Consider the following 22,874-nt stretch of genomic DNA (forward strand, 5'->3'; position numbering starts at 1 on the left):
GTATCAGGTACTTCAGTAAATCACCTTCAGGTATGGAAAACACGAAGGCTCATAACAGCTTTAGTGATCAAAACGGATTATCCTTTCACAAGCAGTAGTCTTAGAATCAAAATCTATCTAAATACAGAATTACTATGGTCACGTTTTATTCTTTTTTTTTTTAAAGATGTTATTTATTTATTCATGAAAGACACAGAGAGAGAGGCAGAGACACAGGCAGAGGGAGAAGCAAGCTTCCTGCAAGACCCCAGGGTCACGCCCTGAGCTGAAGGCAGATGCTCAATCACTGAGCCACCCAGGTGCCTCTATTGTCACATTTTAAAAAACAATTTTCAGATTATACGACTGAAACTGAATGGGCCAATTCACTTAAAAAAAATCTTCATTAAGAGAATGTTGAAAACACATTTTTGATAATTTTGTTTCTATGAAAATCACAATAAGCATTTTATTGATTTCAATGACAGGAAAAAATCATTTTGTGTGGGCATTATAACCAATACTAGGACTTGGGGGATTTAAAAAAGGGTTTGACTTAAAGTATTCACTCATCCATTTAAGATCTTTATTAAGCACCACATATTGCCAAGCACTAGTCTAGGTGCCCATAGTCACAACTGTGAATAAGATACAGTTGTTTCTTGAACAACCTAAATTTGAACCATGTAGGTCCACTTACGCATTTTTTTTTACAGTAAAGTACTGTAAGTATATTTTCCCTTTTATGATTTTCTTAATAACATGTTCTTTTCTCTAGCTTACTTTATTGTAAGAATACAGTATACAATACCCACAACATATAATATATGTGTTGATTGTGTATGTAGTCCGTAGTCTTCCAGCCAAAAGCAGGCTATTAGTAGTTAAAGTGTTTGGGGAGTCAAAGTTATACATTTTGATTTTTGACTGTGCGGGAGGTTGGCATCCCTAATACCTGCATTGTTCAAGGGTCAACTGTACACTTAAACAAATAACTTTTGGGGTGCCTGGCTAGCTCAGTCCACAGAGCATGTGACTCTTGATCTTGGATCATGAGTTCAAAGCCCCACATTGGGTGTAGAGATAGCTTGAAAATAAAATCTTAAAAAAATTACTACTTTCACATTTGAAAGAATTATTTCAATCAGCAAAATATCTGGAATAAATTATGAAAGAAGAATGAACAAAAACAATTCCTGACATTCAGCAAATGTCAGAGAAATAGCCAAATCCCAGATGATGAGTCAGGGATAGGCCAATTACTTCCAATTTGGAAAATGACTAAAAACAAAAGAAAAAACCAAAATAGAAACAATCACACATTACACATAATCAAAAAAAAAAAAAACTACCATAAAAATGGTTAGGCAATAATTGCACAAAACAGTCTAGGAATGTTCTTGGCCATTTAAAACTTAGGCCCAGGCGCCTGGGTGGCTCAGTTGGTCAAGCATCTGACTTCAGCTCAGGTTGTGATCCCCAGGTCCTGGGAATGAGTTGTGCATGGGGCTCCTGGCTCGCTGGGGAGCCTGCTTCTCCTGCCCCCTCTGCCTACCACTTGCCTACTCATCCTCATTCTCTCTCTCTCCAAAATAAACAAAATCTTTTAAAAAACTGCCACAAAGCCATGTACCCATAAGCAATCCCAAATGAATCTATATATAGGTATCAGATCCAATATGATAAAAGTCTAGGGATGGAATAAAATAAACGAGGAAGAGCCAACAGTCATCTGACCATTCCCACAAGGTCCATGTCTTGATGGGTTCCCTTGGATGCATGAATGTGTGTTCAGCACATTCTATTTTCTCTGTTCAGAGCAATCAAGTTCTGTCAAATGGCGCCGTATAAACAAAACTCAAGAGACCTAAACAAACCAGACCAGTCACGTCACTTTATTTATTAGTATCTTTCCAGGGGACAAAATCCTCACAGACATTCAAGATAACCTTCCGCAGAAAATAAAGGGACTTGGAATGAATTTAAGGAAGTCTCATCTAGGCTGTGTGAGAGAGAACCATCCCATGGAATGTTATCTGTCCAAAACATACATATTGAGCACTTACTAGATGTCTAGCACTGTACTAAATGCTGAGGATCCAGATTTTAATAAAATCTGTTCAATCCCTGTAAGAGCTCACAGACTAATGGGGCAACCCTGAGGACTAATTATAACACGTGATGTGGCAGTGTAGGAGGTCCTAGGGAGGCCAGGAGGAGAAAGTCATTACTTGGGCCCTCACAGAGTGAGTAATGGCTTCCTAGAGAACTTTAGTTTAGTGTAAAGGAGGAGACAGTGGAAAAAATTTATTCCAGGCACAGCAATAAATGCTCAGAAGAACACGGAGTCCTTAGGGAACAGCATGTGTTACTATCACTGGTGGGTGGGTGAGGCTTTGTCCTACCAACAGGAGATGACGTTGAAGAGGAGAACTGGGGTCAGGGTGCCGGGCGGGCGCAGTCAGAGGAGGAGCGTGCGACTCTTGATCTTGGGGTTGGAGTGTGAGTCCTATGTCGGGTGTAGAGATTGCTTAAATAAATAAATAAATAAACTTAAAAAAATTTGATTCTCCTTTTCCTCAAATCCACCCAAACAATCAGCAAACAAGTAAATCGGTATGTTTATCTCCTGTTAGGCATTAGCCCTCTATCTCCCCCCTGGACTTCAGGAGATCATCTAGATCACTGACAAGATTTTAAGAGAGGATAACTAGTATGTATTGAAGCCTAACAGTTAGGTGCCTTACCAGATAGGTAGGAAACCGGTCTTTTGTTTTACCAGGATTCCTCAGGTGTTTGGGAGTCAAAAGACAATACTGCCTTTGGGGGGTGGGGTGGGTCAGATTTAGACTATTTGGGTTAAATACCAGCTTGAAGAAAATCAGGTTTCTTGCATAGCTAAGAACCAAGTTTGAGCTATTTTATACTCTATCCAAAAGACTATGGGGACCTTTTCTAAAACCCAAGAGGATTTGGGATCCCCAGTTACATAAGAAAAGATAATTTATCTATAATTTATCTATCTATATCTAAGAAAAGATATAATCTAAATATGTCTATAAAATGAAATTATATAAGAAAAGATAATTTATCTGTATTTTTATACACATCAATGAGACTGAACACTATTATTTTCTAATTAAGCAATTCAGATGCTGCAAAATTGACATCCCCCCAGGATGCATTTCAGTTTTGGAACACCGCACTTCTTTGTTATGAGTTTAAGGACGTTCAAAACATAGCTTCAATTTCAGATTTCAGATCCTTAAATACACAGGCTCTTGAGGCCACTGAACTAGCTATATAGAAAGTTACATAGTAGGAATTTTTATCTACTGCTACCATTTTTCAAAACTCATCAGTTTCCAAGGTAAATTAATTTCTATTGCTTCTAAAATGACCACAAGCGACTTACTTTATAGCTTTTTTATTTTACAATAAAGTAAAGCAGATTTTGTAAAGTGTATTAGTTTTTAAAGTAAATCCTAAAAGTAAATCCACTAAAAGTGGAGTGTGATTTCTTTAGAAATCAGAAGCAAGCAAGAAAATAAACAGGAATCTTGGTTGATTAGTAAGAACAAGTAAGTGGAAGTAATCTGTGAACAGCTTCTAACCAAATAGCCACATACTTGGTATGAGTGGGGAAGCCTTCTCCTTCAAGAGGAAACTTATTGCCAGAAAAGAAACGCTGGAAACTCCTGTCCCTGATGGGTAGTATGTGGGGTAGCTGTGATTTTTTTTCCCTCTTCCAAGCTTTGGCGAGTTTACAAGGTCCCTGCAGGTACAAAGGACTAAGTGTCACTACTTTTCAAAACCAGAAAGTCCACAGAGACATGTTAATTAAATCTAGGCTGGAGCAAAAAAAGACTGGAGAAAATTTAACATCTCCTAGAGACAAATATAGTTTCAGAGCTTTTAAAAGCCCTGGGGGAAAAAAAGAGAGGAAAAAAAAAAAAAAAAAGCCCTGGAAACCAGTAGAGACTAAGAATAAATTGGAGCCAATTAGCCAAGAAAAGGAAATAAAGAAACTAAACAGAATTAAAAAAAAATTAAAAGTAGTGAAGAGGGAGATACATATAAAAGTTTTTGTTTTCCATTATTTTATCATAAGTTGCTACCTCTAAAGCAATGGTTTTTAGATGAAACACTTTTCTGTAAGCAATATGTTTTCCATAAGTAGTAATGTATTCTTGACTCCCTCAAAGTGAAATTTATAGTAACTTACCTATAGACATAATTTTAAAAAATGTGATGGGGGCACCCGGGCGGCTCAGTTGGTTGGACCTCTGACTCTAAATTTCTGCTCAGGTCATGATCTCGGGATTGTGGGATGGAGCCCTGGGTTGGGCTCTGAGCTCAGCACAGAGTCTGCTTGGGATTCTCTCTCTCTCTCCCTTTGCTCCTCCCCCTGCTTTCTCTCTCTCTGTCTCTCTCTCTCTCTCTCTCTCAAATAAATTAAATAAACTCTAGGATTCCTGGGTGGCTCAGCAGTTTAGTGCCTGCCTTCAGACCAGAGCATGATCCTGGAGACCCAGGATGGAGTCCCACATTGGGCTCCCTGCATGGAGCCTGCTTCTCCCTCTGCCTGTATCTCTGCCTCTCTCTCTCTCTCTCTCTCTCTGTGTGTCTCTCATGAAAAAATAAAATCTTAAAAAATTAAACTCTTTTTAAAAAGGGCTGTAATTATAATATAAAGGAGAAGTAAAAGGAAAATAATTAAACAAAAGCATCAGTATTTTTTTAGATTTTATTTATTTATTTGAGAGATAGAGGGTGAGACAGAGAAAGCACAGGATGGGGAGAGTCAGAGGGAGAAGCAGACTCCCCCCTGAGCAGGGAGCCTGATGTGGGGCTTGATCCCAGGACTCTGGGATCATGACTTGAGCCAAAGGCAGCCGTTTAACCACCTGATCCACCAGGGTGCCCCAAGAAAGGGTATTTTAAGATGTAAATGTGGGGCAAGGCATGGCAGGGTCTGCAGCCCAGAGGGGTGGTGTGACAGATAAGTTAGTAGCATCAATGACTTGATACCAGGAGCAGTTTGTTGTCACTTGGCAAAATTTCAAACACAACCCATTACAACATTCTTTTCAGGTAGTAATTGCATCTCCAGAAAAATTCTCTGTGTACAACCAGTACAAAAAAAAAAAGAAAAAAAAGATATTGTTGTTTTTAAAGAAACCATGGCACAAGGATGGCCAAGGAAGGGGTGGTAGAACAAAAGATTGAACAGAAGGTCGGGACACCTGATCCCGAGTCCTGAATGTCCCCCTGGTGATGGACACTGGCTGTTTTGAGTGCCAGGCACCTGAATCTCCTTCCTTGATTGGGGGATCCTCCCACCATATGAGGTTCACTGGCAGACGCAGCTCTTCCCCTGCAATGTGAGGCACCGCATATTCCTCTTGCCTGCCCCTGACAGGAACACTGGCCTAGAACTTAGAATCTGAAGGGAGTGGAGAACAATCTTGGAGTAGTGATGGATTATTTGTGGGGCAGTCGTGTTGCAGAGTTAAATGGCAGGCATGAGAGCCCATGTTGCTGGGGGGCCCATGGCTGGGTGAGCTGTGGAGCGCTCCTTTAACTTTCTGGGCTTAGTCCTTGCTTGGTTTCCCAAGATCCTGTAAGAAATAATTTTGGGGGGCTTCTGTTGACCAGCCACAAGCTCTGACAGGTCCCACTTCCCCTTGGTCTCAGTTAGCTCCCATGTGTGGTGAATAAAAGTTCCTTCCAGACTTGATGGTGTCCAGTCAGTGAATCCATGAAGGCCACCATTGGGGAGACACCCTTTACACATAGTCTGAGCTTTGGAGTTTCCAAAGGGCTCTCAAGTCTATTATTGCATCTGGCTTCGAGGTACGGGGAGTAAGACACTGTAAGCAAAGTGTCTATTCTGGTGCCTGGAACACATGAAGCCCTCAATAAATAAATGACAGTTACCACTGCAGACATAGGCTGACACCTAGAATAGATTATAAAGTGAACAGATAAAGCTGCCTTTTTTTTTTTTAAATTTATTTATGATAGTCACACACACAGAGGGAGAGGCAGAGACACAGGCAGAGGGAGAAGCAGGCTCCATGCACCGGGAGCCCGATGTGGGATTCAATCCCGGGTCTCCAGGATCGCGCCCTGGGCCAAAGGCAGGTGCCAAACCGCTGCGCCACCCAGGGATCTCAAAGCTGCTTTTTGTACAGTTGGTATGATTTCATTTTAGTAGGCATCTTGTTTTGCACACCAGAGTATCCTCTCTGAAAATACTGCATATTCGATATGTATCTGTTGGAACAATGAATTTCTGTAAAATAAAATTATGCCATTTGCTAGTATGTACCTGGGAAGATTCTAGAGGAATCTACAAGGGTGGTTTATCAGTTTCTTCAGGCTTCCATGACAAAATATCACAGACTGGATGGCTTAAAGAAAAGGAGATTTATTTCCTCACGGTTCTGGATCAAGATGAGGATGTCAGCAGGTATGGCTCCTTCTGGGGCCTCTCTCCTTGGCTTGCAGACGACTGTCTTCCCCAGTGTCCTCACATGGTCTTTCTTCTGGATCGCTGTATATGTTCACATTTCCTCTTCTTGTAAGGGAAGATTGGATTAGGGCCCCTCTACCAGCCTCATTTTAAGTTAATCACCTCTCCAAAGGTCCCATCACCAAATATAGTCACATTTTGAGGTATAAGGGGCTAAGGTTCCAACACAAATTTCGAGGGGACACAATTCTGTCCATAACAGGTAGCAGTATGGAAGATTTACTTTTCCTAAACAATAGTTTCTACGTTGTTTCTGTAGTGTTTAAATACTTTACAAGAAACCTAGTGATTTTGTAATTTGAAAAAGCAATAATGTTAGGACAAAGAAAAACCCATTTGTGTTCCTATGTAATAAGTAGTTAGATTCTAGGCTTATATAATTACAAACAGATTTTTTCACTTATGTAAATGTCTCCTGGGGCAGTTGAAAGTCGAGAGGGATGCAGGACCGTTCTATGTTGTGAAGGGTTGACCTGGGCAGTGCAGGATGTACAGTATCCTCTCTCTGCAACTCTTGCCACTAGCACCTCTCCTCCATCACTGTGACAACCAAAACAATGCCCCCAAAGTTTCCAAAAACTCTCCCATTGGTCATCACTTTAAAGTATAATTTTATACTAATATTCATAAATCTTTAAAGCATTTTCTTCTTTCCTCTATGTAACCATCTTACCTCTGAATCCCTGCTAAAGAAAAAAAGAGGAAGAAATCATACTAGTTACCTTTATTTTTTTAAAAAGACTTTTATTATTTATTCCTGAGAGACACAGAGAGAGGCAGAGACACAGGCAGAGGAGAAGCAGGCTCCATGCAGGGAGCCCAATGTGGGACTTGATCTCAGGACCCAGGATCACACCCTGAGCTGAAGACAGACGCTCGACCGCTGAGCCACCCAGCTGTCCCCACGCTAGTTACCCTTTAGCCAGGCCAGTGGGAAGCTCAGCTGTGTCTGAATCATAGCAGAATTTCATGATAACTAGAGTTGTCTAAAGACAGCTAAACCTCTTGCTGTAGTTTATCCAAATTGCAGGCATGATGTTCAGGAGAAAATAAAATAAATAAATAGCTGATGTGTAGCGAGAACTGCAGATGTACCAGGCATTGTCCAAAGAGCTCCATGTATACAAACTTATTCATTCTTTTCAACAACCCTATGAGGGAGGCACTATTATTTGAGAGATGAAGAAACAGGCACAGGAAAGTGATGGGACTTGCACATGATGGAGCTTCTGAGCAGACGATCTGGTTTTGGGGCCGCCATCCTCAGCTGCCAGAGAGACTGGCTTTCCCTACTGACAGTTTTCTGGGTATCCGACATTGAGGAAGCAGTTTACCTACATACTCTATGGCATGTGATCCTCAGAGAAGCAATGAAATTGCTACCATTACTTCTGTTTTAGATTTGGGAATTGAGAGGATCAAATCTGTTTGCAGAAGTGGATGGCATGTATGCATAGTTTGTTAACATGTACAAATAATGGCAAATTTGACCAATTATTGCCACAATCTAATCAACATGGAGAACCAAAGAAATGATATGACTATATATCTATATATTCTCTTCCAAATCTATTAAACTTAGCAGTCAGTCACCTCTTATTGAATTCTTTGAGGTTCTGAGGATATTATTGGGGAGGATGTATTGCATAGAAATGATTCATATGTATGATATTGGTTTTTCCCAGGAGTCAACGAAGAATAACTCAATCGGGTTAATAGGAATTCCAATTTTGTGAGCTGATCTTTCTCTTTAAAAATGGAAGCAATATTGTGACAAATCCAATAAAAGACTTTATTTTATTTTTTGCTTTGTTTTATTTTGTTAAGACAGCCCCAGAGATTTTTAAGGCCAATCTACTCCTGCTACTGAGAATCTACCCAGATTCCTGGGGCACCACCCAGTTGGTATAGTTGTTAATATCAGCTGAAGTAAAATCTTACAAGGGCTGTTAGATGGCTTCTAGCATACCCCCTTTCTCTTCCATAGGGGTTTAAAGTTGATTATGTATACTTCAAAGAATAAATTTCAGGTTTTGATATAATTGAAAAAAATTATAAACTTTATGAATTTTTTAAAAAAAAATTTGTTGTATACCCCCTCACCAGATAGTAGTCTGGGGATCTTTTTCTGATCCACTGTTTTTAAGTGCATTTGCTTTTTTTCCAGCTTCTGATTTTCAGGATAAAGCACATGTGGTTCCTTTTCCTAAAAAGGAATAGTTTTCCAAATATTTTTCTTATTGTAAAACAGCACAACATAAAAGAAAATTCTGAAAAAGAAAAAAACTCCCCTAATCCTACCACATTAATACATTACCACATCTGAGAATAATCTTCCAGTGTTTATCTGTAAAATACACGTTTTTAAACATATTTGTCCACATAGATATGTAGCATTTCACAGTGGCTTTCACTTAAAAATACTCTATTACTCTATAAGTATCTCCTGTTTCTCATAATGGTAACCTGTAATGGGTGTGTAACACTGCTGTGAATGAGATTATAGTTTACTTAGGTATTCTCTTTTTTTTTGTTTTTTTTAAGATTTATTTATTTGTTTGAGAGAGAGTGAGCAGGGGGAGGGGCAGAGGGAAAGAATCTTGAAGCAGACTCCCTGCTGAGAGTGGAGCCCAAGGCAGGGCTTAATCCCATGACCCCAACGTCTAGCCTTGAGTCAGGACTCAAGAGTTGGATGCTTAACTAACTGAGCCACACAGGTGCTCCTTATCTCTCCTTTTAGTGCTGGTCATTTAGGTTGTTTCTAATTCTTCCCTACTTCAGATAGAATGTGGCAGTGAGTATCTTTATGTTGAGTTTTTATTACCTATTCAATCATTTCCTTAGATCAAATCTTAGAAGTAGGGTACTTTGATTTGATACATGCACCACCATATCAACCCAAAAGCTGTATGATCTTTAGCACGCTTCTTTGTCAGCCTCTCTACTCATTCCTTCCATCAACTGAACAATATCTGTCAATGGCCACTTATTTCGCCTGACCTTTCTCCAGTTGTCCCTTGGTTACTTCCCTTGAGACAGTGGTAACCTGGGATGAGGTCAGAAGTCTCATGTTCACACTAAAGGGGTAGAGCCTGTGAGCAGCTGAGTGAACGAGGATCACATCTCTGACCTTGGGTGCTGCTGCTACTTTCATGAAGGCAGTCTTTTGTTCTAGCATATGGACAGAAATAAAAATGGTCTCTGAGCTGACAAATGGGGTCATAACGAACACTGCCAGATTGCAGACATTGTGGGAACCTCATACAGTCCTATGAGAAGATTAAAACACAGGCCAATCATATATTATTTGGCATCTTGAGTAGCAAAACAAAGTGATTTCAAATGACAATAGTTTAATTGGCTCCCGCTTGGGATTTAAATGTTTAAGTGCATTAAATGAGTTTTCCTACTTTATTCAACTCCATGACAATAATTTCTGATACAGATGAAATATTTGTGGTTAGTTTTTAACAAGTAAACAGCGTTATCACTGAAGGTTCCTAAAGTATGACTTGATGTTTTATGGTATAGTTTATAATCACAAATGAGAGTCCGCGATTATTTTAGGGTCTGATTTTGAAAGAAATATTTTGTAGTGTTTCCAAAGAAGAAAAAGAAAGATCTTGTATTTTCAGGTTATTTGCATTATATTTACATCATTTTGGTCCAGTTTTGCTCTATTGGCAAGGACTGTCAAATCATTTTTATTATTACAAAGGATCTGACATGTCATTATATCTTATGTTAAAAAACTTCTTATAGAACTTATATACTTATTTTTAAAAAATATTTATTTATTTATTCATGAGAAACACAGAGAGGAGAGAGAGAGGCAGAGGGAGAAGCAGGCTCCATGCAGGGAGCCTGACATGGGACTCGATCCCGGGTGCCCAGGATCACGCCCTGGGCCAAAGGCAGGCGCTAAACCACTGAGCCACCCGGGCTGCCCTATACTTATTTTATAAATAATATTATGTAATGGTGACCATGCAACTCCCCAGGAAAAAAGCTTAATAGTAGTTGGGAAGAGTTGTATTTGATGTGAGGAAAATCTCTGGCTGTAGACTTGATGAAAAAAAGTGTTGTGACATATTGGATAGGTTGACTAAGTTGTCTCTCCTTACTTTTAAATCCTGAGTAGTTTGTGTGTGTGAGAGAGAGAAGTAGAGACACACAGACAGAGATGAGATAGAGGGAGAGAGGAAGGAGGAAAGATGGGAGGGAAGGAGGAAGGAGGGAGGGAGAGAGGAAGGAGGAAAAGATGGAGGGGAGGAGGGAGGAGGAGGGAAGGAGAGAGGGAGAGGTTACAATAATTTGAAACATTTTAGGCACAGTCCTGCCTGACAAAATAGAGATGCTTCAGGCCAGTGAAATTATAATTTTGTATCACTTCTGATTAAAGACCATATACTTTGGGTTCTAGGTGTTTATTTTTAGGCCTCAGGTATTGGGAGAATAAATTTTTTATTTTTATTTTTTTGGTGAACAGGTTTTCTTATGATTGGTTATTCTGATTTAGAAAAATTCTCAGCACAGAATTTAAAAGGTGGGAAGGCATCCTTGTTTCCGGAGTTTCCTGACTCCCCGCGATCCCAGCGCTCTGGATGACCCCGACCGGATGACCCGGTCAGGATGGTCCCTTCTGGATGGCCCTGTCGGTATGGGCCCGTCCAGATGCCCCCGTCTGGATGGCCCGGTCCGGATGGCCCCTGTCAGGATGATCCTGTCGGGATGATCCTGTCGGGATGATCCCGTCTGGATGACCCCATCTGGATGGCTCCTTCTGGATGGCCCCGTCCTGACGGCCCGGGTCTGCGGGGCGCAGCTTGAGCGTTCCCTTAGCCTCCTGCCTCGACCAGGGCGACCGAGCCGCGGGCTCAGCACACGGCGGGGTGCAGCAGCGCCACCCCGCGGCCAGCCGGCCGCACCGCTCCTCGGAATTCCCGGGATCCAGACCCTCCACCGCCGCTCCTGCAGCCGCGAATCCCAGAACCGCTCAGCGCGCCGGGAAGAACGGAGGATTCACCTTCCCAACTTCCGCAGCACTGAGCCCATCACAGGTAGGTCTTGTGGAAACGTCTTTTTGGAAAGATCCGGCAAGGAAATGGCGTTTGGTGCGGGGTTAGGACTCTCGGCTCTTTGTGACACATCTGTAGCAATGCATGTGTTTGTAAGCGGTGAGCCCACACCCTGCTTCTGAAAGTTGAGTAGAAATTTATGAAAGCTAAAGGAGCATGAGCACAAAAAGAGGTGGCACAAATTATCCTCTCCATGAGGAGTGTAGAATGCCTAGGGAGTCCCAGGAGAATTTAATTTCTGAATATGCAAAAGGAGCTTGGCTGTACCACTCTCTGCATGATACAGATTCTCTCCCTCCCAGGAGGGAATGGTATTTTTCTTTTTCTAGATATACAGCAAACAAACTTCTGGTACATTTTTTTGTTCTTTGTAGCTGCTGATCATTATGGACATTTTATTAAAAAGTTATACTTGCAAACTGGAGATTTGAAAAATGCAGAAAAGTAGAAATGAACAGTGAGGGGGAAATACAGTTCATCATCCCTCTACTAAACACAGCCCCTGCGACTGGGCTACTACTCGGCACACATCTACCCTGAGAACAAACTCTGGAGCTAGTTTTGCCTTGCTTTAAATCTCACCTGGGCCATGTAGTAATGGGGAATTGAAGAGTTACTTTCTCTCAAGGCCTCAGTTTCTCATCGCCAGGATGGGGATAATTAATAGCTCTGCTTCATGGGATATGGTGAGAAATAAGCAAATTATTATATGCAAAGTTTTCAGAATAGTGCACACCGTATTTGTTAGCTATTTCTCAGTCTTCCATTTCCTCCAGCTCCTTAACTGCTAGCAGAGATTATGTATCGGGCATCCTGCTAGAAACAAGTATTTTTTTCATTGCAGTTTTTTTTTCTTGTGGTTTCTTTCTGTCCTTTCTTTCTTCATAGCTGAAACTACTCCAAAAATAATTTTTTTAAAAAAATTTAACTGTAATTTTATTCACTAGTGCATTTTTATTATTTTTTAAAGTTTTATTTATTCATGAGAGAGAGAGAGAGAGAGGCAGGGACACAGGTAGAGAGAGAAGCAGGCTCCATGCAGTGAGCCTAAAGTGAGACTTGATCCTGGGACTCCAGGATCATGCCCTGGGCTGAAGGCAGGTGCTTAACTGCAGAGCCACCCAGGCGTCCCTATTAGTGAAGTTTTAAATGATTGGTAAGAAATATTGCCTTTTTCCCCCCAAAGATTTATTTTGGGGGGAGAGGGAGAGGGAGAGAGAGAGAATCCCAAGTGGACTCCCCACTCAGTGCAGAGCCCACAAGAGGCCTGATCTCAGAATCATTATTTCAGGTTTTTTTTTTTTTTTTTTTTTTTTTTTTAAGAGTTATTTATTTGAGAGAGAAAGAGCATAGGGGAGGGGGATAAGCAGAGTCTCTGCTGAAGAGGGAACTCAACACCAGGCTCGATCCCAGGACCTTGGCTGGGATCATGACCTGAGCAGAAGGCAGATGCTTAACTGAGCCACTCAGGTGTCCTTCAAGGCGTGTTTTAAAGTAAGATGGATAAACTCCCCATTGGAAGTAGGGTATGAAAGCAAACGAAAAGCAGAGAAAGACTTAAATGTTTCTAGCTTTTATACATTTCTGGTTATAAAATAAATGTCATGGGGATATAATATGTAGCATGGTGACTACAGTTAATAATACTGCATTGTATATTTGAAAGTTACTAAGGGAGTAGATCTCAAAAGTTTTCGTTACAAGAAAAAAAAGATAACCGTTTGTGGTGATGGATGTTAATAGGCTCATTGTGGTGACCGCTTTGCAACATATACAAATATCGAATCATTATTAACTGGCCACCTAAAACTAATATAGTGTTATATATGAATTACGTCTCAATTAAAAAAAAGATTCCTGGCTCTTAGTGAACAGAGATGACATGAAAAGATTGCAAATGCAAAAGGCAATGCAGTTTGGGTGTGTGTGGGGGGAGAAAATGGAAATGAGGTCAGTTTTAGGCATGCTTTATAGCTAGGCAAGAGACAGGCGTGAGAAATTGCAGTTGGAACTGCAGGTCTAGAGCTTGGGAGAGGAATGGGGTTTGGAGCATCAGCTTTAGGACAGTCAATATAATTGAAACCGTGGGAGCAAGTGAGACAATCTGGCTAGAGTATAAAAACCAAAAGACGTCCAAGAATGAAGGTGTGGAATCTTCAGGCGGGCAGAGAAGGGGAGACTTAGCAGGATGGGAAGTAGTGAGAGAACAGTGTAAGCAGGACAAGAAAACGTGCTGCTGTAGAGGACAAGTGGAGGGACTGGCAAGGTAGGGGATGGTCACCATGTCCAGTGACAGAGGAGACAAGTCAGAGAGGGCCAGTTGTGGGACTTTGGCCATCAGTGACCTTAGCAAAAAGCAGTTTGAAGCTGAGGAGTGAATGAGGAGAAAGCAGTCTGAGAGCGACAGCAGACTCCTCTGCTAAGTTTGGGAAGAGGCAGTGACAGCAGAAGCAAGAAAGGCTGACTATGGGTCAAGTAGCATCAAGATGGAGATCAGAGGATTTCTGTAGAGCCAGAAGTCTGGTTGGTTCTTTGTTAACATAGCCTATGACATTTACTTCATCCACTGGTGTGAAATTAGTTAAGATTTTTATTTATTTGAAATTAGTAGGATCTTAAAAATAGGTTAAGGACTTTTCCTGTATATATGTGTGTATGTATCTACCTACCTACCTCTCTTAGACTGGAACACAAAGCTTTAATTTGAAGATGGGTGAGAATCCCAACTTGGACTTGGTTCAAGGCTTTTATTTTGGTTTACCACAAAAGCACTTAATAAGCAGTGCTAAGGATATAAACGAGATAAGAATACAGGTAGGTATATTTAGCTGCCCACTTCCTATTGTCTATCACAAAAATGTTGGTGGCCTCAGCAGCTCTAGCATCTGTAATGTCCAAAAAGCAAAGTATTGTGGACTCTTCCTCCCCTTAAAATGAACAAAAAGGCTCCAGGGATTTCAGCATCTAGAAATTATTTAAGGTGAAATTTGTTTGTAAGGAGGCCACATCGCTCAGACCTCACGGATGTGTTCTGGGCCTTAGAACTCTGGCTGTGCCTACCCTGGGGCAGTCTTGCTTTACCTTTATGATCATCTAGGGTCTTTTCATGGCAACAACTGGCAGGCCCATAGCATATAAGTCAGGACAAAAGACACACAGCAAGCAAGCTTTCTTTCCCTCGCTCTTGCTACTTCTAGTACAGAGGCTCATGTTGATTAGACAGGCATAACGGGCATACCATTAACATTCCTCTGCAGTCCAGAAACTTCTTTAGAAGGCAAAACAAGTTTAAGAGATGTTTTCGACCAGTCTCATCAACTCAGCTAATTCTCTTGATTTCCTTTTCTATGAACACAACAACACCATATTATCAGTGGTGGCAAGGCGTATTATCTTCAGAGAATCTTAGTAGGGTGAGCCCAGATAAAAATCTCGATATATTGCACTTGTCAAATTTTCACTCAGGGTGATTTTCTTGAGATGCATCATTAGCTAATAGTATTTCAAGACTTTAGAAACTGCTTATGACATCCCATGTGGATTTGAGATTTTGGCTGGTTCATAAATATTGGAAATATATATAGACATAACAAGACAAATTAGTAAATATCTGAAATGGTATTTACATCTAGGGAGATATAAGCACTTAAAAAAAAGAGATTTGTTATTTTTTAAAATTTTGAGAGACAGAGGGAGAAGCAGACTCCCGTCAGAGAGCCTGATGCAAGGCATAATCCTAGAACCCCTGAGATCATGACCTGGGCTGAAGACAGATGCTTAACAAACTGAACCACCCAAGTGCCCCAAAAGATGTATTAATTTTAGAGAGAGAGAGAGAGGGCGTGTGTGCAGGGGGAGAGGGTGGGGCACAGGGAGAGGGAATCCTGAAGCAGACTCCTTGCTAAGCATGAAGGCCAAAACAGGGCTTGATCCCAGGACCCTGAGCATGACCTGAGCCAAAACCAAGAGTTGGACACTCAACAGGCTGAGCCATCCAGACGCCCCTAAGCATTTTAAGTAGCTGTCAAATGTTAATACCTTCAACATGTTTTAGAAATTCTCAAACAGTATATGGTCTTCTTTATTTTTAAAAAAGATTTTAAGTAATCTCTACATCTAACATGGAACTTGAACTCATGACCCCAAGATCAAGAACCACATGCTTCTCCAGTTAAGCCAGCCAGCCACTCCAGTATATGGTCTTCTGACTTCAAATTTGTTGCTTTTATTTCTTAATGTTCTGTGAACCTTTTTTTTTTTTTTAAATATTTTAAGCAATCTCTATACCCAAAGTGGGGCTCAAACTCACAACCCCAAGATCAAGAGTTGCATGCTCCAACTGAACCAGCCAGGCACCCCTCTTGATGTTCTGTGAACTTAAAAGGAGGTTGTGAGATCACAGAATATTTTATTAATCTCTTGATTTTATCAGATTTTCTGTCTTAGTATATCTATGTTTCAGAGAAAAGGTCTGGTCTGAAGGCACCTCATACAACTTTGTATTTTAGCCAAGAGAGTGCTGAAAATTTTTTTTCTGATCTCATATGCTTAGGTACTGGAGCAAAAGCTTGAATCTAATTTTGTCTAGGCTAGACTAAGAATATCACTACAAAGTAATATAGAAGTCAGTGGTTTTGGTGTTTATTCCTATGTGACTATGTGAGAAAACTGCAGTTTAGAAATAATGCAGCACATTGTTGGACACCACTACCAACTCCTTAAAACTTGGAAAAACCAGGTACTCGAGGATGAAACGTATTTTGTATTTTCCATGGAACTGTGTGTCCTTGCCTTTAACATAAAACTAAAATGAATTTTATGGGAAGCCTGGCTGGCTCAATTGGAGAAGCATGTGACTCTTGATCTCGGGGTTGTGAGCTCCAGCCCAATGTTGGGTGTAGAGAATACTTGAGAATAAAACAAAAACAAAAACAGAAATGAATTTTAATATTTTGTTTTTAATCATGAGTATAAACATTTCTTCAGTTTCTTACACTTATAGCCTCTTGATTTCAATATATATATTTCTATATATCTATATATGTCTATTTACAATGTTACCCACTAGATTATTTATGGTAACTTTGGTCTGATTAATTGGTGGTAAGATACCTGATGGTGACAAGAGCAGAAAGCAGGGTTAAGTCCTTACAAAATGTGATTCTTGTTCACTGCTGCTAAATGCTTGATTTTGATCAGAAACTTGAAAATGACCATGGCAACTAGAGTTTCTAAGCATATCTTAAATGACATAAAAATTACCAGTGACAAAGAAACAAGCCCTTATTACATTTAATAGTGTTAATTTTGAAGACATTGCAAACTTGCATGAAGGATAACCTACCTACGAGTGATGTATGTATTCAACGTAGAAACCGGTACAAATTTTGGCTAGTTTGTTAAGAAATAAAATGTTCTAAGAAATGTTCTGAACGCTACTTTCATTAGAAAAGTGAAGAAAATTTTTATAGTTGTTTGAGGTGCTGTAATACGTCAAGTGATATTCCCAGCTGTTTTACTAAACTGGCTGTCTGTTCTAAAATCCAAGCGAGGCTTGGGTTTTCAGAATGTGCATGCTTCTGTAGTCTACAACATTCTAAAGATGAACAATTTGCCTCACTAAGACTCTTGCTACAGTTTTTGTGAAGCTCAGCATTATTTTCACAGAGTCTTTCATCTTTAGCTTCATCCATCTTTTTCTCAGCTGGAGCTACATGACAAAGGTCCATATCCTGAATAGAGTCCAATAAATCTACAACATGGGGCTGAGAAGTGATTGATTTTAGATGTTTGAGCACATACTCTTCACACTGGCCAACTGCATCCAGAAGATTATTTATTTTACTGATCAGAGCCGAACCATTATCATGAAGGTGACACCAGGAGAGCAAAGCACTGAATGAAAATATAAGCAAGAGTTAAATACGAAAAAAATTAATCATAGGCTTTTCCAATTTTTGATGCTAAACCCTACATGTTTCCAGATAATACCATGCAAAAATGAATTAACAATAATGCAAGCCAAAATCAGGAAAATAATGATGCTATAATGGATTTTAAAGTATATAAAGACATTATCTTTTGATAGAAATTAAACAGCTAGAAGTAATCACAAAAATTGCTTATAATTCCTAATGCCTCCTTCACAACTCCATATCCACTTTTCTTGATTTTAGATTTTCTCTATGACTGTGTAGCTTCTGCTGAAGAGGGATGCTAGTCAGGGAAAGAGGTCACAGAAATCAGTACCTCCTTCAGGGATATCACACAGTTTCTGGACCAGTGATTCTCAGACGTGGATGTACATCAGAATTACCTGGGCGGCTATATCATATCAAGGCCTATATTATATCCCAGACCAATGAAATCAGAATCTCTGGGGATATTAGTTTTTAAAGCTTCCCAGCTGATAGCAGGGTGCAGCCAAGGTTGAAAACAATTATTCAAACCATATGGTTACTTGCCATCAAAACTAAAGGGTAGAAAAAAAAGTTTTGAGGCAACTTTTCTTTCCCTGACTTTGTTATAATCACTGTTTGTTGAGCTAACTAATACATTTCTTGAAGAAGGTAAAAATGCTTCTAATCCTAATATTTTTTTTCTAGTACAGAAAAGACTTCTGTTTTCTGCCATTTCAGATTGTTCAGATAATCACGACATAAAATGATTGTTGTGAAAAGTAATAGCGTTTGTTTTTTTTTTTTTAAAGACAGGGAGAGAGAGGTGGAGGGAAGGGCAGAGAACAAGGGAGAGAGAGAACCTTAAGCAGGCTGTGTGCCCAGTGCTGACCCTGAGATCATGACCTGAGCAGAAATCAAGAGCTGGATGCTTAACTGAGCGAGCCACCCAGGTGCCCTGAAAAGTAATCATGTTTTAAAAATGTAATCAGTTGACATAAAAGATTTAGCAATAAACTTTCTGTACTTATAAAAGATTTATGTAAAATGAATACTTGATCATTTTCCTACTGTAGACTATAAATTCTGATTTCTGACAGTTGAATGTTCTAAAACCTCAATGAACTTTGTTTTGATAACTTTAAAAATTTTTTAAAAACTAATTTAAAAATTAGTGATTCTTCGAACCATTTTATGTTTTTATTTTTTTTCCTAATTTAAAAGGTACAAAGTCTCCAAGATGACAAGCATGTCATTATCCTAGCTCCTTCTGCCATTTGACCACTTGGCTCTGATATGTGCCATTATTAGTATGGAATCTTGACAGGTATTCAGTGTTCAGCACTAAAGTAAATGGAATCATTTTTCTATGACCAGATATAATTTTCCTCATGCACTTCTAATCTAGAAGTCTGTTTTATTATGCTCTACCACATGTCCAAGATTAAAAGCTCTATTTAAAACCTGAAGATCTTTTGAATTACTTTTGAGATACAAATCGGTGGTAGTTCAGGCAGCACAAAATATACACGTTCCTATCATTTCTTTGCAGTAAGAGACAACACCTGACATATATTAAAGTAGATGAACTGACGGTTCAAGTAGATGACTTTCTGAAGGCAGTATTATTTTATGGTCACAGTACTCTTTTGTGGATTTAACACTAGGAAAAGCACTTCAGTTTAAATACTTTATTTTTACATACTACTTTTATAAAAGGCCTCCAGGAGTACTGAGGTTAAAATGACTCAGCATATAAGTTTAAAAAATTACCTCAGTGTTCCTCTGAGTTGTCCGTAGTTTATAATGATTTCTGCACCTTCCTTATAACCTTGATTGAAGCCTTGTTGAAGAGTAACAGCTTTGCCAGCATCTATTCCATCTCTATAGCCTTCCTAAAAATAAGTAATGAAGAAAACTGCAGCTGTAATTAACACCAAGTAAACCACTGTAGGTTTTTCTGGAAAGTCATAAAACCGATTTAGAATGTTGATGAAATAGGCCTTTACTGCTGTTTACTATTTAACATAATGGTTCTACAACCTATGGCACAGCCACACAACCCGAGCAGATTATGCTTCCCAGCAAGGTTTATTATTCGCATATCCCGCTTTAGGAGTCGACTTATTTGGCACATTTAAAAATACAGATTTTTAAAAAAATATATTCTATTTATTCACGAGAGACAGAGGAGAGAGACAGAGAGAGAGGCACAGACACAGGCAGAGGGAGAAGCAGGCTCCATGCAGGGAGCCCGATGTGGGACTTGATCCCAGGACTCAAGTATCAGGCCCTGGGTCAAAGGCAGATGCTAAACCACTGGGCCACCCAGGCTGCCCCAAAATATAGATTCTTATACAGATTTTAAAAACCCTGTGTTAACAATGGCTTCACAGGAAGGAAAACAGAGAGTTAATGTCTGGCCCCTTGGCAACACTGACTGATGAGCGTTGGGTGAGAAGGTAGGGCAGAAAAGAGGTTATCAGAGGTCTTCAATAATCAGCTCAAGGAGGGAAAGAGGAAACTGGGTGAGTAAAAAAAGATGCAAAGTACGGTTTTAGAAATCTTGCCTGGTATCTAAATTTAAATAAACGGCAAATTCCCTGTGGGCGGAGATACTGTCCTGCGTCTCCATCTCCTCTGGTGCCACTGCACTCCAAGGCCGGTTGCGACTCACTGGTCTGGCCCCCACCTTACATCAAGCGTTTCTGAAACTGGTAACGTGGTGGTTGGGCTAAGCAAACATTTCACTGAAACAAACAAGGGCCAATCGGGCAGTATTTTGCTTGGGAAAGACCTTGGGTGGAAGTGGACCTGGCCGTGTGAACTCAGCTCCCACTGCTCCACCTGGAGACTGAGGGCGTGGCATTAAGCTTAGTTTCAATGAACAAAGCAGAGAAAGATAATGCACACCCAGCAAATAAAAAAGCAGCCAACTTTGGTATTCCTTCACCTAGCCCCACGGTACTCCACAGCAGCTTTCCTTTATTCCTATTTGACATTTCTTTTTATCATTATTACTATTTAAGATCTTAATTTTTTTTTTAAGATTTTATTTATTTATTCATGATAGAGAGAGAGGGGCAGAGACACAGGCAGAGGGAGAAGCAGGCTCCATGCAGGGGGACTCGATCCGGGGACCCCGGGGTCACGCCCTGGGCTGAGGGCGGATGCTCCACCGCTAAGCCCCCCGGGCATCCCTGCTTCTGGACATTCGTAGGTTCACCTTTCCCGTGTGTCTCCAGTAATAACCACTCCCGGGCAGCCCGGGGGGCTCAGCGGTTTAGCGCCACCTTCAGTCCAGGGCGTGACCCCGGGGTCCCGGGATCGAGTCCCGCATCGGGCTCCCTGCGTGGAGCCTGCTTCTCCCTCTGCTTGTATCTCTGCTTCTCTCTCTCTGTGTCTCTATAAAAAAAAAAAAAAAAAAAAAAAAAGTAACCACTTCCGACGTTGGGCTCGTGACCCGTTCGAGCAGCCCGTCCACGCCCTCCGCGAACCTCCCGGCACGGCGACCCCCGCCAGGTCTACACCTAGCTCGCGTCTGCTCCCAGCGTCCAGCGCGCCCCGAGGTCTCGCGCGCTTTCGGGTAACCCCTCGGTAACCCCCTGGAAAGCCCTCGCGGGCCCCGCGGCCTCCACCCTCGCGCCCGCGCTCCGCTCTCTCCACAAGCCGCCGTGTGTCCCCCGCGCCCGCCACGCAGCCTTACTTTGACTCGTCTCTGCATGTGGCTCCGCCATTCCCGCTGCACCAGGAGAGACTCGTCCGCCTCCTCGTCAAACACGTCCCCTTCCTCTCCGGGACCCCGGACCAGCGGGGCCCTCTGAACCCACGACATCACCGAGGCAACCGCAGGGCGGCCGGGCGCCGGAAGCGCCCGCAACGTCTTCCGGTCCGAGGGGCGGGGCGAAGGCTGCGCGTCGGGGCGGGGGGCTGCCGCGCATGCGTGCGTGACGTCGGGTCGGGCCGCGGGGCGGGAGTCGCTGCTGCGGGACCCGGACCTCCTCGGAGGGCAGCCGGGACGTGCGGGGACACGCTTTGCCTTCCGGCCGGGGTGGAGCCGTTGGAGGTGGTTCAGTGGATGCGCGACGACGGGCCGAGGTCTCGGTGTCTGGGAAGCTCCCCGCAGCGCATCTTAGGGGTTTGACGTCCACGGGCCTTAGCCGTCAGCGGCACAGGACTGTAGGGCCCGAAAGGTAGCTCCTGCGGCCAGTCCGAGCTCCATCCATGCGGGGCGCCCCTGGAGTGCGCTTCTCCCGGGGTCTCGGGGCCCGCCGCTGGCCCGCCTGGCTGCGGAGGCCGGCCCTGGTGCACCTGCAGGGGCTCGGCGCCGCCTGGTCCCCACCCGGGGCGGGGGCGCTGGGACGCGTGCGGGTGACGGAACCCACACCGGGGCTCGGGCCGTTCAGCTTTTTTTTTTTTTTTTTAATATTTTGTTTATTTATTCATTAGACACACACAGAGAGTGAGAGGCAGAGACACAGGTAGAGGGAGAAGCAGGCTCCATGCAGGGAGCCCGACACGGGACTCGATCTCGAGACCGGGGTCACGACCTGGGGCCAAGGCAGGTGCTCCACCGCTGAGCCTCCCGGGCTGCCTGCCCGCCGTTTAGCTTTTTGCGTGGTGATGGGGTGGTGATGATTTATTTATTTGATGCACTTTGTGGCGCCAGGCACCGTTGCAGCTTTCGGGGTACGTCAGGGAAGGACAGACCCGACTTAGCAGCTCTCCTCCGCTTTACGTTCCGGTGGAAGGGGCAGGAGGAACCAGAAGCACGGTATAGGTGAATTACGTAGTTTGTTACCAGATCATAAGGGATACATGCTGTGAGACAGAGAAATAAGTGAGCTGGGCAGCCCGGGGAGCTCAGCGGTGGAGCACCTGCCTTCCGCCCAGGGCGTGACCCTGGGGTCCTGGGATCGAGCCCGCATCGGGCTCCCTGCAAGGAGCCTGCTTCTCCCTCCTCCTGTCTCTGCCTCTCTCTCTCTGTCTCTCATGAATAAATAAATAAAATCTTAAAAAAAAAAAAGTGAGCAAAGTAAGGGGAACCATGAGCCTGTGTGTCAGGGGGAGTGGGTGGTTTAGGTGATCATTTTAAATGCTCAGAATTTTGCATTTACATGCAAAATTTTAATTTTATGTATGTTGCATATATATGCATACTATATATAGTAGTTACTATATATTATATATGGAATATATATTGTGTATAATATTGAATACATTATACAGAATACAATATATATTATGTATATAATGCATATATATTTTTTGCTTGGTAGGTCCATGGAATTATGTATAAGAATACTCCATAGTTGGCCACATAAAATACCTTAACTTAAAAACCCGGACGTTTTATAAGTCATATTCTCTGATCATGATCCA

The 22,874-nt window shown here is 41.9% G+C and overlaps 1 protein-coding gene across 3 annotated transcripts; it reads right to left on the reverse strand.

Annotated features, from left to right (window-relative positions):
• Positions 1-1,864: 1,864 nt before the first annotated feature.
• On the reverse strand, positions 1,865-21,399 carry YAE1 (YAE1 maturation factor of ABCE1). Of its 3 annotated transcripts, none has more exons than XM_025449308.3 (4): positions 21,199-21,399; positions 19,266-19,387; positions 3,609-3,754; positions 1,865-2,488 (listed from the first exon to the last, which is right to left on the reverse strand). In XM_025449308.3, exons 1-4 carry the CDS (start codon positions 21,325-21,327, stop codon positions 2,331-2,333), a joined length of 555 nt encoding a protein of 184 aa, XP_025305093.1. In that variant the 5' UTR covers positions 21,328-21,399; the 3' UTR covers positions 1,865-2,330. The 3 variants fall into 3 exon arrangements, with proteins under 3 accessions (XP_025305093.1, XP_025305092.1, XP_025305091.1); XM_025449307.3 differs by having other exon boundaries at positions 1,865-2,509; XM_025449306.3 differs by lacking the exons at positions 1,865-2,488; positions 3,609-3,754 and adding an exon at positions 16,534-17,490.
• Positions 21,400-22,874: the final 1,475 nt, after the last annotated feature.

This window comes from Canis lupus, chromosome 18 (assembly GCF_003254725.2).
Source record: "Canis lupus dingo isolate Sandy chromosome 18, ASM325472v2, whole genome shotgun sequence".
Lineage (NCBI taxonomy): Eukaryota > Metazoa > Chordata > Mammalia > Carnivora > Canidae > Canis > Canis lupus.